Source organism: Apodemus sylvaticus, chromosome 21 (assembly GCF_947179515.1).
Source record: "Apodemus sylvaticus chromosome 21, mApoSyl1.1, whole genome shotgun sequence".
NCBI classification, from domain to species: Eukaryota; Metazoa; Chordata; class Mammalia; order Rodentia; family Muridae; genus Apodemus; species Apodemus sylvaticus.
The window spans coordinates 9,284,130-9,297,467 of NC_067492.1; the positions used below are offsets into that span (position 1 = coordinate 9,284,130).

A 13,338-nucleotide genomic window follows, 5' to 3' on the forward strand; every position below is an offset into this window, starting at 1 on the left:
GAGCCTTCCTGGGTTTTCTGTTCGTGGACTGCAGCTAGAAGTTGCTATTGGGTTTTCAACTTGAGTTTCCCCCTCCTTTTTCCTAGTTGTTCAAGATCATAGCTGCCAGCAACTGCCTTACAGACACCACAGGGGCCCAGGAGCAAGAGGGGACACCCGGACTGCCATGTGACATGCCACTGGGGCTGGAGGGAAAACCTTCTACAGCTATGACAGGATCCCATGTAACACGCATGACAGGATCCCACGTAACACATGACTGTAAACATGGCTACTTCCAGACGGCAGCTGGGCTCCTTTCTTGGGAATGACCACGATGCATGTCCTTGCCCTCCTGAGACAAAGCTGGGCCTCATGCCGTGTGTACCTGACCCTCATGGCTCAGCAAGATGGTCATCTGTAGTGGGAGAGAGACAGAGACAGAGACAGACAGAGAGAGGGAGACACAGACACAGAAACAGAGAGAGAGAGGGAGACAGACAGAGAAACAAGGAGAAACGCAGAGACAGAGACAGACAGGAAAAGGACTGCAGAGAACCAGACAAGGACAGAGAACCTGCGCCCTCCAGTGGCCACGCTGGGCTATGCAGGTTGGCGACTGGAAACCAACCTCTTCCCCCACAGCCCCCATGTCTTAAGGTTCTGCATAGCCCAAGACAGTTTTCATTTCTCAAAATTCATAAGGTTTTCAAAGATTCCAAAAGAGCCAATGACGAGACCTCGCACACTCCGTCCTCCACACCTATGCCATACCTGTGTCTTCAGTCTCCTGTGTCCCCCTCTGCAGTCCCTCCACCCAAAGCAGGAGCACCCGAGAGTGGTCTCTGTCGCCCTCTGGTGGTCACATGTCATAGTACAGGGCAGACAGGGACGAAGCTGATTTATTGGAAGAGCTGTGGTCGGGAGGAAACTGATCCCTTAAGACAGAGAAGACCCGAGACAGACTGACGCAGGGATGTGGCAACCCAGGGACTATCAGAGGCAGGATTCAGCCACTTCTGCCTTCCAGGAGCTGGCCATATTCTTGGGGCATTGAAAAGCCACAGTGGGCACAGGAGGATGCTTCCACTGCGGACTGGAACAGTAGCCTCTGAATGAGCCTCATCTCCCACGCCAAGAGTGACTCATCTGCTCAGCCAATCTGCAGAAACCCCGGTTCCAGTAAGACTATGTTCTGAGGCTTAGGGTGGACTTGAACTTTGGGGAGATACTTTTCAACTCAGCAGGTACCTCAGCGGGGAGGAATTATGGGCCAGGAGACACAGAGCAAGCCACGTTGCATCACGTAGAGAGAAAAATCACAGGACTGGCACTGCCCCTGTGGAAGGGGCAACACGGCTGCCCCCAAACAGAGGGCGCAGTACTGTAAAGAACACACAGCGATTTGTCTGTGTGTCGTCGGAGAATCCTGTCCTCGCACCCCAGAGGGGAAGCATAACACAGGTGCCAAGGAGACCCAGCTCTCAGGTGTGTTCCGAGGCCTCCCAGTGCCCCGCCCACCTGCCTCTTCTTCCCCGCGGCAGGGGCTCCGGTTGTCTAGGAGACTAGGGAGATGGGCGCTTTCCGTGGGATTTGAATCTGGCGCAGCTGACCTTACTAAGTGTTTAAAACAAATCCCAGCATGATGACAAAAACCGACCCAGTGTGACAGGCATCCCGGGGAGCCTTGCGCTCTCTGCCTCCACCACCAGGCCTGGGAATGGCTCTGCTCTGTACCTAAAGTGAAATGGGAAGCGGTGACCCCCAGACTTCTCTCCCCGTGAGTAAACTACAGCCGGGTCAGTGGGATTTTAGTGCTCTGACGCTGGGGTCACCTTCCCCAACTCTAACAGTGGGACTCGCATACTCAGGGAGACCTAGGACTGCCCGATCACCTACTAACCCCCCAACCTCAGTGTTACTGCCTCCCAGGCCCCGCCCACCGGGCCTTCTCCCTTGGGGATGGGGGAGGGGGCCTCGCCTACACAGCAGGGCCCAGGGTGAAGTCCCAGGCAAGTCGCCTTCAGGGATCTCCCTGTCCGCTCCGGGTGGGTACAAGCACTTTGAACCCCAAGAGCACCGTCTTCAAAGGCCTGTGGAGGCCCTGTGTCTCACTTCCAATTCACATTAGAGCAGTTAAGCCCCAAGGCAAGACTGGCCCTTCTCACCCCGCAGGGGAGGCCCTGGTTGCCCAGCAACCAGCTGGGCTCCTCCCAGGGCTTGCCTGGGGATGGCCCGTTGCTTGGCAACCAGGCAGCAGAGTCCCTTGAGCCAGGCCGACCACACAGCTGGGCTCAGTACTAGCAGGCTTCTCTCTGACTAGGGGACCCCTGGGGCCCTGTCCTTATTCCCCACGATCCAGGCAGCAGGCGCCTCTGTCCACAATGAACGTCGTCGTCCTCTCCAGGTGAGCAGCTCAGCTGCTGGGCGGGGCGTGCAGGTGGGATTCTCACGGTCTGCCACGTCGGGGAGGAGGGCAGGTGAGCTCCCTGCCGCCCCTTCTCAAAGTGGAGGGAGGCCTTGAACCACTGAGGTTACCAGAATCCAACCTGTCAGCCTCACCTTTGCAGCCTGAAGACCGGGTGATGCCACTCGCTGGTCTTCCTGCCTCCTAGGAACTCCTTCAAAACCTCAGGCCCCAGACCTTGCCACTGCTCTGCCTAATGGCCTCAGATTCACTGTCACCTGCCCTCCCTGACTGGCTGAGTCTCCCTGTGACTCAGACTTCGGGTGCCCGGGGTGCACCCAGAGCGCTCCTTAGAAGCCGGCTTCCAGTCTTCCCCTCTGGGGCTGATTCCCAGATCCCGAGGCCTGCATGTCTAACTGTGTTTGAGGGACAGCCGTCCTGGGCTCTGGCCTGCTGTATGCCCTTGGGCAGGACGCTTTGCCTCTCTGGGCTTCTGTTTACTTGATTTAAAAATGTTGACAGCAACCTCTTCTAGGGAAGTGTGAGCATTTGCAAACTACGAATCTTGAAACTCATTAGCAGACGTGAGACAATGCTCCTTACAGCCACTAGAGGGCACAAGAGGGGCTTGGGTTCTAGGGAGGGAGGGCGGCAAGGACAGGAGCGGCCTGGGGCTAAGGGGAGGGGACCTTGGCAGGAGGCCTAAGGTACAACGACAGCCTCCTGTACGCTTATGAAGACTGAGCACACAGGTTGTCCCTGAACGCTGACTGTGGGGCAGGTTGCGGGGTGTGGAAGGGGGCATGAGCCCTGGAGGGTGTGTCAGAGAGGGCAAGAGTGTGGAGTGTGGTGGCCAGTGGGCTGCATCGAGATAGAGTAGCATAGAGAGACCAAATACCCCGCAGGGAGCCTGGCGAAGGTTGTGGTGCACCATGTAGCATCCAGTGGGAGCCATCACAGGTAACCACGGCAACACCTCCCCACTGGAGCATCCCTGATACCAAATGGACTGCGAGAGACAAGATGCTGGGAAGGAGAGAGTGTGCAAAGCGGTCCTCTTAAAAATTAAGTATAAATTTAATTATAAGTATAAATTAATTACATATTTGTGTGTCTATAACACTGTGCACACTGTGTGGAGAACAGAGGAGGACATTGGGCCACTCCTGACCTTTTGTCTTTTTTAAGATTGTGTGTGTGTGTGTGTGTGTGTGTGTGTGTTTTGCACTGTTTTGTTTTTTGAGGCAGGGTTTCTCTATGTAGTCCTGGCTGTTCTGGAACTCTGGCCAGGCTGGCCTCAAATTCTCAGAGATCTGCCTGTTTCCGTCTCACTAGTGCTGAGATTAAAGGCATGCCTGACCACACCCAGTTCATATTTTTAAATTTTTCAGTAATGCATCTATGCATATACAGAAGTGGGTTTGTGCACAGGAGTACAGGTGTCTGCGGAGGCCTGCGGAGGGCATCAGATTGCCCGGACTGCAGTTACAGGTGGTTGTGAGTCTGAGAACTGAATTTGGGTGTTTCTATAAGAACAATAGACATGCTTAACCACTGAGCCAGCTCTTCAGCTCCTCCCCGACCTTTAACACAGGTGCTGGGGATTTGAACTCGGGTCCCCATGCCTGGGTGGTGTTCCCCCCACGCCCTGAGCCGTTTCTCTGGATCCTTGAACTATCTGTCAGCCTCAAATAGATTCCCAAAGCGTCATTCATTTAACACAAAGGCTTCTAAGAAGGGCGACAGAGGAGAGAGCATGGGAAGGACCCTTGGGAGTAGAGAGGCTAAGGGAAAAGCTTCTGCAGCTGGTGCAGTGGTGTGCACAAGAGTGCGGGGGGGGGGGGTGCTGCAGCCTCTCACAAGCCCCAGGGACAGAGCCCAGGTTTGAACGGAGGCCCCACCTGATCCTTCCTGTTCATTTGTGGGACACAGGCAGGTCTAGTCTCCTGCCTCACTGGGCTCGAGATATCCCTCAGAACTGCCCAGGGACCAGAGGCTTGGCTGGTGCTTGCACCCTGGAGAGGTGGGTATGGTGGTTCCAGTGACCGTGACCTTTCTGCACTAAGCGCTATCACCCCGACCCAGGGACAGCCAGGTGAAGGCCATGGAGAACACGGTGACAAATGCAGAGAGGTATTTTGGTCAGTTCTGCTCACTGTTGGCCTCCTACACGCGCAAGACGGCCCGGCTGCGTGACAAGGCTGACCAGCTGGTGAAGCAGCTGATAGACTTCGCCAACACGGAGAACCCTGAGCTGCGGGCTACCATTCGAGACTTCGCCGAGGACCTGGCCAAAGTGCAGGATTATCGGCAGGCAGAGGTGAGCATAGCCCTGGGCGGGAGCGGGAGCCAGAAATCCCCTTCCCTCATGGTCACGCAGGTGACAGGGTAGAGAGCGAGAAGGCTTCACGGTGTTGGGTGAGGGCCACTCATTCCTGGGTGTGGTCCAGAGGATAAAGGAGATGGCGATAGAGCAATGGATGTCTTTTCAGAAACACCCTGTCTGACTGGCAGAGAAGAATGCTCAGCTCTCCCATGGCCGAGCACCACAGAGGGGTACACACGGCACAGGTTGTGTGACAGACAGCTCCTGATACACACAGAGGGTGACTGTCCCTGGAAGAGGCTTCTCTCATGGTTCATGGAGATGTCACAAGATCACCCGGGTGGCTGCCTCTGCTCACTGCCTTTTTGGTGGGGACAAGATCAGTCTGTAGAACAGTCTGGCCTGGATCTCAAGGCCAGCCCCCTGCCTCAGCCTCTTGAATGTCAGAATTTCAAGTATGAGGCACCCTTTCTTGGGTCTAACCAGTGGGAAAATTGAAGCTTTCAGCTCCATGCTGGGCAGTTGAGTGCCACCAAGCTTCCCAACCTCAGCACCCCCACCTCAGCATCCCCATCTCAGCATCCCATCCTCAGCATCCCATCCTCAGCATCCCCACCTCAGCACCCCCACATCAGCATCCCCACCTCAGCACCCCCACTTCAGCATCCCCATCTCAGCATCCCATCCTCAGCATCCCATCCTCAGCATCCCCACCTCAGCACCCCCACATCAGCACCCCACCTCAGCACCCCCACTTCAGCATCCCCACCTCAGCACCCCTACCTCAGCATCCCCATCTCAGCATCCCCACTTCAACATCCCCACCTCAGCATCCCATCCTCAGCATCCCCACCTCAGCATCCCCAACTCAGCATCCCCACTTCAACATCCCCACTTCAGCATCCCTACCTCAGCACCCCACCTCAGCATCCCTACCTCAGCATCCTATCCTCAGCATCCCCACCTCAGCATCCCCACCTCAGCACCCCCACCTCAGCACCCCCACCTCAGCACCCCCACCTCAGCATCCCCACCTCAGCACCCCCACCTCAGCATCCCACCTCAGCATCCCCACCTCAGCATCCCCACCTCAGCATCCCCACCTCAGCATCCCTACCTCAGCATCCCCACCTCAGCATCCCCACCTGAGCATCTCTACCCAGTATCCCCACCTCAGCATCCCCCCTCAGCATCCTCACCCAGCATCCCCACTCAGTCTCAGGACCTGGCTTGTGCCCCACCTCCCATGCTGAGAGCTGGCACTGAGCCTGAGAAAGAGCTCATACAGCCACCAAGAAGGACATTCTGTTCTTAAACCTTTAGGACATCAAAGGGACAGAGAAAGGAATTGCTACTGAGTTTTCTGAACATGAGGAAAGGGTAGGGCTGTCCCTCCCATGATCCTTTAGCATGACACCATCCCTCTCAACGGTCAGGAGGCTGGAAAGAAGTGGCCTCGTGGGGGCTCCGGCCATGTCTGCTCTTTTGGCAAGCCCAAACCCCAAGATGCCAGGAGCCATGACAGAAGGGCAGACCTCTCTAGCTGCCGCGCCCAGACACTGGCACCCGGGCCTTCTCCACTAAACCCAGAACTCCTTTGCTGCTGGTGCTCCCCAAGACCCAGAACACCACCTCATGATCTTACGGGGACCTGGGGGGGTGGGGCTTGTGGTTGCTGAGATCAAGCACCTCACACCTAAGGAAGGAGAGTTTATCAGGCTCACAGGGTGGGAAAGTCAAGTCATAGTGGCTAATGTGACGCACCCGGTCACATGGCCCCTGCAGTCGGGAAGCAGGGCGGCAGAGGCCGATGCTCACCTCAGTTTCTCCTCTTTCTTCAGTTCTAGACTCCAGCCCGTGAAATTGGGGCACCTAACATTAGGGTGCGCCTTCCCATCTCAATTTAATCCAAGCTAGCAACTGTCCCCACAGATGTGGCCAGAGTTTGTCCTCTAGGTAATCTAGTTGATAATTGATGTAAACACCCACAGGGAGAGGGGGCCCTTGTCCTCTCTCCTTCCTGAGCTGTCAGCTGTGGAGGGAACCTGGAATCTGAAGCCTGGGTTGGCGTCCGAGGTCCGAGGGTCTTGCATTTCCTCCTGCACCCGCTGGCGCCAGCTCCGAGTCCCGCTCCAGCCTTAACTTTCTGTAACCTCCACCCACGTTTCCAAGCATGTACGCACCTTGATGCAGTCTGGGGCCCAGAACTGCACTGGGCCCAGGAAGGAGAAGTCTCTGAAGTCATCTCTCTGCCGTGCTGGGACTCTCCGCGGCACACACCCTAAGTTCTGTGCCTGTGTTGTCCTCCTAGTCTCTTCACATGTCCCACTGACCTGCTGAGACGCCTGGGGCACAGTCACTGTCCCGGCTCACAGATGGGGTCACCAACTTAGACAGACTAAGCCAGAGCCCTTGAGGGCAGGGCCAGGCCCGGTGCTCCCCGGAGCGCAGGCGCCGCTCATGAACGTGGTCTTTTCTGCTTCTCTCACGCTGCCACATGTGCCCTGAAGGTTGAGAGGCTGGAGGCCAAGGTCCTCAGCCCCCTGAAGCTCTACGGTGCCCAAATAAAGCAGACCCGGGTGAGCTGGGTGCACCTCAAGGTGTGCAGGGGTGGGGCCTGGCCCCCTTGGCATCCCTAGGAAATGGCTCTCTTTCTCTGTTGTAGGCAGATATCAAGAAATGTAAACGTGTCCAAAATAATGAGATTAAACAACTGGAAAAGCTGGAGAAACTGAGGCAGAAGTCGCCCTCCGATCGACAAATGATCGTATCCTTTCTGCTAGGCAGGGAGGCCATCCTACGCAGTGTACAAACGGGTTTGGGGATCCGGACCCACTGGGCAGGGGCTGCTAAGGGGTGCCTCCTGCGGGCCGCCTGGCTTCACCTGAATCCTTAACAGTCTTCCTCAGTCCCAGGTGAGTGTCATGCGTCGCATTTCGTCTCTGGTCGGCTGCCTTTTGGCATTTTAGACAGGTTAAAAAAAACTTCCTGGAAGAGCAGGCCAGATTTACCGGGCGAGGCCAGCGCACAGAGTGCACACGGGAGCGGCACAGCAGGGTGAGGCAAAGGGAGGGCAGAAGCTTAGGCCAGGAGGTTTGGGCTCTGCCCAGCAAGCCACCCAGTTGTGGGGGCATCGGCGTTCTGATGACAGGTTAGCCACTGCCCTCCCCAGCCCTGCTGCCCAAGCTTAGAGAAGCTTGGCTGTGGATGCCAGTCCCAGTGAGAGCGTGGGCACTGCCGTCTCTGCATGGCTCCAGCCTGCCTATGAACTGGGTGCAGGACTGGGAGGGCTTGTCACCTCTGCCCTGCTTGTCACTAGAATAGGCTTCATTCAGAGTGGCCCTTCATGGACCCAAGTCATAGTTTTGCTTTGACCTCTGGGGACATTTTGGAGAGACATGGTGGGAGGGTGTCACTATGGTCACAGTCTAGCTGGCTTACACACACACACACACACACACACACACATACACACTTTACAGATTAGGGTCAGAATCCACTGTGGGACCCTCTGGCCTCGTCATAGGTAAGCAGGCTACTCCTCTGGGAATCTAGGGGATTGGCCCCACCCCTCCCAGCGTCTAGGCCACACCCCCTCTGTGCTCCTTAGTCCTTGTCCGCCCCCCCCCCACCTTTCCTCTGCTGTCACACCTTTCCCTAGTTCCACTCCTGCTCATTCCTGTCAGTTTATCCGAGAATTCAGGATCACTATGCACCTCAGGTCATGTGACTCAGCAGTCCACGGCCGATGGAGCCTGCAGTGTGCTTTGTCATGTCTGGTGTCCTGTGGACAGGGCACAGGGCTTAGGAGGCACACATCTTCGGATCCACCATCCTGGTGTCCATTCTGTGAGGGACACCACACCGGAAGCAAGGGGGGTCGGTCAGGCATGGCTTTCGGCCTGGAGTGAGCACCTCTGAATTTTATCCTAGGCTCACCCTGGGCCCTACCCCCTGGTTACCTCCTCCCCTATTGGGGACCTTCTGAGCGCCAGCCCCTCGCTCCCCTGTCCCACCATTTCTCAAGCATTTAGTCGGTGTTAGGGCCATATTCTAAAGAAGAGGACAGCGAGGGCCATGGAGATGGCCTCCTCAGTGTCCCACATGGCCTTTAAATGCCAAACTCAGAACTCAGTTCCAGTGACCACTGCTCGGGCCCTGGCCCTGGCAGCTTTAGTCTGCCAGGAGGGAGCAAGCCATTCACCCACAACTGCCCGTGGGCAGGATCAGGTACCGAGAATACGGAGGCCCACAAGTGCCCACCTCGGAATGACAGCTGTTAGCGGCGCTGGGGATCGGTCTGGGGCCCTCCAGGCTTCTCCATGCAAAGCACGGGCTACACTGTGGAGTGGCTCCGCACCCCTTACGTCTGATTCTCCCAGCTTTGCAAGCAGGTGTCCTTACTATCTCAGTTATAGGCATGGAAATTGAAGTTCAGAGACGTTAAGTGACATCTGAGGTCACACAGCTATGAAGCAAGTCCGTCCCAACTCGAGACAAGTCTTTTATCAGGATCCTGCCTGACCATTTCCTCACTGACCATATTACCCAGAGACCCCATGAGGCAGGAGAAACTGCCCCAAAGATTAGTGAGAACAACCCAGGAGAGTAAGTATCTAGGGGCCAGGGCCCCCCTGGAACACTTTGTACCTCTTGTGATCCTGAGGCCAGGCGGAGACCAGTGCACAGAGGGCCTCGGTGGACACTAACCATTCTACCCACCACCTGGCGGAGACTGTGGATGCTTTCCAGGAACAAAAGCTGAAGGATCTTCGGGTAGGCAGTGACAGCTTTGTGTGAGTATGTGCACATGTGAGTGTGTGCACATGTGTGTGTGTGTGTGCGTGTGTGTGTGTGTGTGTGTGTGTGTATGTGTGCACATGTGTGTACACATGTGTGTGTGGTATGTGTGTGCACATGTGTGTGTATGTGTGCACATGTGTGTATGTGTGCACATGTGTGTGTGCACATGTGTATGTGGTATGTGTGTGCACATGTGTGTGTGTGCGCGCGCACGTGTGAGTGTGTGCACATGTGTGTGTGTATGTGTGCACATGTGTGTGCACATGTGTGTGGTGTGTGTGCATGTGTGCACATGTGTGTGTGCACATGTGTGTGGTGTGCACTGTGCGGTGTGCGTGCACATGTGTGTGTGCACATGTGTGTGGTGTGTGCATGTGTGCACATGTGTGTACACATGTGTGTGGTGTGCGTGTACATGTGTGCACATGTGTGTGCACACGCCTGTGTGCACATGTATGTGTGCACATGTGTGGTGTGTGTGCACATGTGTGTGTATGTGTGCACACGTGTGTGATGTGTGTGTATGTGTGTGTGTACATGCCTGTGCTCGACAGTAAGTGCTCATGCAGTGTTGTGACCACACAGCCTTTCGTGGCCAGGGCTCTGCAGCTGAGAGGCTGTCTGCTCAGGGCAGGCCACCCTTCCTCACCCGGTTGTCCAGTGCTCTAGACACAGCTCCCAACCAGGAGAATGCTGAGGTAGAGTTCTTCCCCACCACCCCCTTCCTGCTCTTCTTCCTCACCTGTGTCAACATGACGTCCTAGCTACCCCCTCAGATTCTAAACCCCCTTTAGGAAGCAGCCACGCTGATGAGCGGTGCGGCAAGCAGCGACCCCTTTATCGCCACCAGACCGCCCCGCCCCCAACACCATGGAACACTAGGTCAAGCCTCGGGTCTCGAGGAACTTGCTCTTGCAGGACTAACTGACCACGGATGTCCTTGCCTTTCCTGTTCTCCAGTGCGCTCTTGTGCACTCTTCGACCCCATGAACCTCTTGACCAGCAGTTCTGATCGGCCACTCTTGGGATTCACACCCTTTGGTGGCTCACGTGTCCAAAGAGCAAAAAAAAAATTCTTCCCGAGGGAGCAGCCCAGACCTTTCCGTCTCCGTAGCCATCCCCAGCCCAACTCAAGACCCAAGCTCCTGCCAGTCTCAGAGACTTAGGCTTTGCCCCGGGTCAGGGCACCTATATTGTGTTTACCCCTCTCATCTCTGGGGTCCAGGAGGTCAGCTAGACCCCAGACCACCCCCCTCTAGATCCAGGGCTTGGGATATGTGGTGTCTATCTGGGAATTATTGGTGGAATATGGATGAGCATATAAATGGATGAAGCTAGGAACTGGGGCAGGCTTAGATGGGAGGCCTTTCAAAAGGTCCTGTGAAAGGGATTTGGCACCTGTGGGGTCTTCTCGCCTTCATGAACAGGGCTATGCTCCGAAACTTCAAAAGGCTTGGGGTCTATGGTGTACCCCTGTTTGGTTCTGCTGTATTGACATGGGCTTCTCCCCCACAGAGAATCTTCTCTGACTTTGTGACCATCGAGATGGTGTTCCACGCCAAGGCCGTGGAGGTGTATTCCAGTGCCTTCCAGACCTTGGAGAACTATGACCTGGAGAGAGACCTGCAGGTGGGTGTCACCTCGGCAGGCTGTGTGTGCATTCCTGGGTTTCTGTCTAGCTTGCTCTGCTGCTGAGCTTTTTCAAACACCAGGTCCGGTGCCACCCCTGTAGGAGTCTCTTCCTCTGGTTACTGGGGATGTCATCAGCTCGGCACCACAGGACTGTTTAGTACTGAAGAAGAACAGCAGGGATAAAGGCCTCTGTGGCTGGCACTCAGCTTTCGGTGCAAAGCACTGACTGTCCCCATTAGATTAGATGCACAGCAAACTTGTGCAGAGCTCCGGCCTCAAACCCACTGCTGTGAGCCAGTCACCTGTGGCTTTATCTTGTGGCTTTGTGTCACAGTATGGAGCAGGGCTATTTCAAAGGCCTCTTCCTCAGTGTGCAAATGGTGGTGGAGGTAACTGTCCTCCAGACGCAGGCTCTGGGCCAGGGGACAGGTGCCCTGGGAGGCAGAGTGGGGCTTTATGGTAGAGCTTGGTGTCTGAAGCCTACAAAGCCCACGGCTTGGCCCCCGCCCCAGGTTCCCTGTGGTGGGTTGTTCACACCAGCCAGCAGCTGGGGAGCATTAGAGCCTTGGGGGAAGGGAGCAAGGGGAAATTACTCCGTATGCCAGGATCCATGGGTAATCCACTAAGTCTGGTACTCAGGAACAGACGGGGATGACCTATCCATCAAAGGGTTTTTACATAAGCTATAAAACCACACAGAAGGCTGTAGAAAAACCCCATGTTCTCCCAAGTTTCATTCGTCTCTAGGGTCCATGATAGCCTTAATTGTGATCCTCCTGCCTTAGACTCCTCAGTGCCCAGGGTTACAGGCCCGTGGCCCAAGTCTCAGCTCTATAATACTCTTTCGGGGGTTGAGAGTGATTTCTAGCCAGCCATTTTCCTGTGTGACTGTTACCTAGTGTCTCTGGGCCTCAGTTTTCCCATCTCTTTGAAGGGGTTGGGATTAGAACATCCTCTCGGGGGCTGCTGTGGGGTCTGTGAGATAGACAACAGGAAGTGCCCAGAGAGCCTTTGAGCGTCCTACCTTTGCTTTCTACCTCCTTCTCGTGCTTTTTAAGCTGGGAAAGACCACTCACCCTGGTCTTTCCTTGGCAGGACTTCAGAGCCAAGATGCGTGGAATTTATGGGCATAGCGAAGCTCGGCCGCTCACAGACGCCAACCCCACTCCATCTCTCCCCTGGACTCTGGCCAGCCAGGTGGGCAGTTACATATCACCGGGGACGAGGGGAAGAAACCAGGGAAGTGGATGGACTGCTGAGAACTGCAACAGTGCGCACGGTGGCACTGCTTGGTGGCATTGCCATGGCCTCCTGCTTGTGTTCACCACCTCAGTGGCACACTGAGGGGAGTGCACTGGAGTGGGGGGTGGGTGGGTGGGTGGGTGGGGAGCTCTGGCACCGGGACAGGTTTGGCTTTGTTTCACCTGGACCACAGGCAGATTGAGGATGTCAGGAATAAGGCACGCGCACCAAAAGTCACCTGTCGGCTCTGAAAAGGCTTGCCCTCCATCAGCCTTAGGCTAACAACGCCAGGGAAACTGGTAGTGCGGGCAAGTAAGACGTGGCCAGGGCAGACATGGCGCCAGAGTCAGTGAGGGGAAGAGAGGTGGCCATTGTGAGGGGAGGTAACCAGGGCCAGGATCTGTCACTGAGTTTCATGAAGGTCTTTTCTAAGCACAGTGAAGGACTTAGGCTCTCTCCAAACTCCCTTTCCCTGCTTGGTAGCCCTATTCTCTCCTGGCCCACCCACCTGGTGGTGGCTCATAGCTGTAGTCACTCTTTATAGTGGTATAGAAGTGCCACCTCTCCAACTCACGGTCACTCCTGGTTCGGATGCTGTGGTTGTGACTTTTCTTTCTGGTATTTAGAGTGTTCAGAGTACCCTGGCACGCCAGGGGAAGGAGACCGGAGATGAAGAGGAGAGCGAGGCCGACTCCGTGGAGGAGATCCCCCTGGAGGACATCAAGGGACAGCAGCGAGGACACCGAGACTAGGGACAGGATCCCTGTGGCAGGTGGAAGGCCTAGGCTGGTCTGGACAGGATTTTTCTGTAAAGCCTTGGCTGTCCTGGAACTCACTCTGTAGACCAGGCTGGCCTCGAACTCAGAAATCTACCTGCCTCTGCCTCCCAAGTGCTGGGATTACAGGCGTGCGCCACCACCGCTTGGCGCGGGCTCATGTTTGTTCTTTA

At 55.8% G+C, this 13,338-nt stretch overlaps 1 protein-coding gene across 1 annotated transcript; it reads left to right on the forward strand.

Annotated features, from left to right (window-relative positions):
* Nucleotides 1-2,363: 2,363 nt before the first annotated feature.
* On the forward strand, nt 2,364-13,141 carry Cibar2 (CBY1 interacting BAR domain containing 2). The gene is made up of 9 exons (XM_052167279.1): nt 2,364-2,386; nt 4,472-4,706; nt 7,223-7,291; nt 7,378-7,479; nt 7,744; nt 9,379-9,488; nt 11,031-11,144; nt 12,243-12,344; nt 13,016-13,141. Exons 1-9 carry the CDS (start codon nt 2,364-2,366, stop codon nt 13,139-13,141), a joined length of 882 nt encoding a protein of 293 aa, XP_052023239.1.
* Nucleotides 13,142-13,338: the final 197 nt, after the last annotated feature.

What these genes read in the sequence shown, in the direction of transcription:
- Cibar2 (XM_052167279.1), top strand. Translation starts at nt 2,364, where the DNA reads ATGAACGTCGTCGTCCTCTCCAG. An exon ending in AACGTCGTCGTCCTCTCCAG is followed by an intron (nt 2,387 to 4,471) that starts GTGAGCAGCTCA and finishes ACCCCGACCCAG; the next exon opens with GGACAGCCAGGTGAAGGCCA. An exon ending in CCCAAATAAAGCAGACCCGG is followed by an intron (nt 7,292 to 7,377) that starts GTGAGCTGGGTG and finishes TCTCTGTTGTAG; the next exon opens with GCAGATATCAAGAAATGTAA.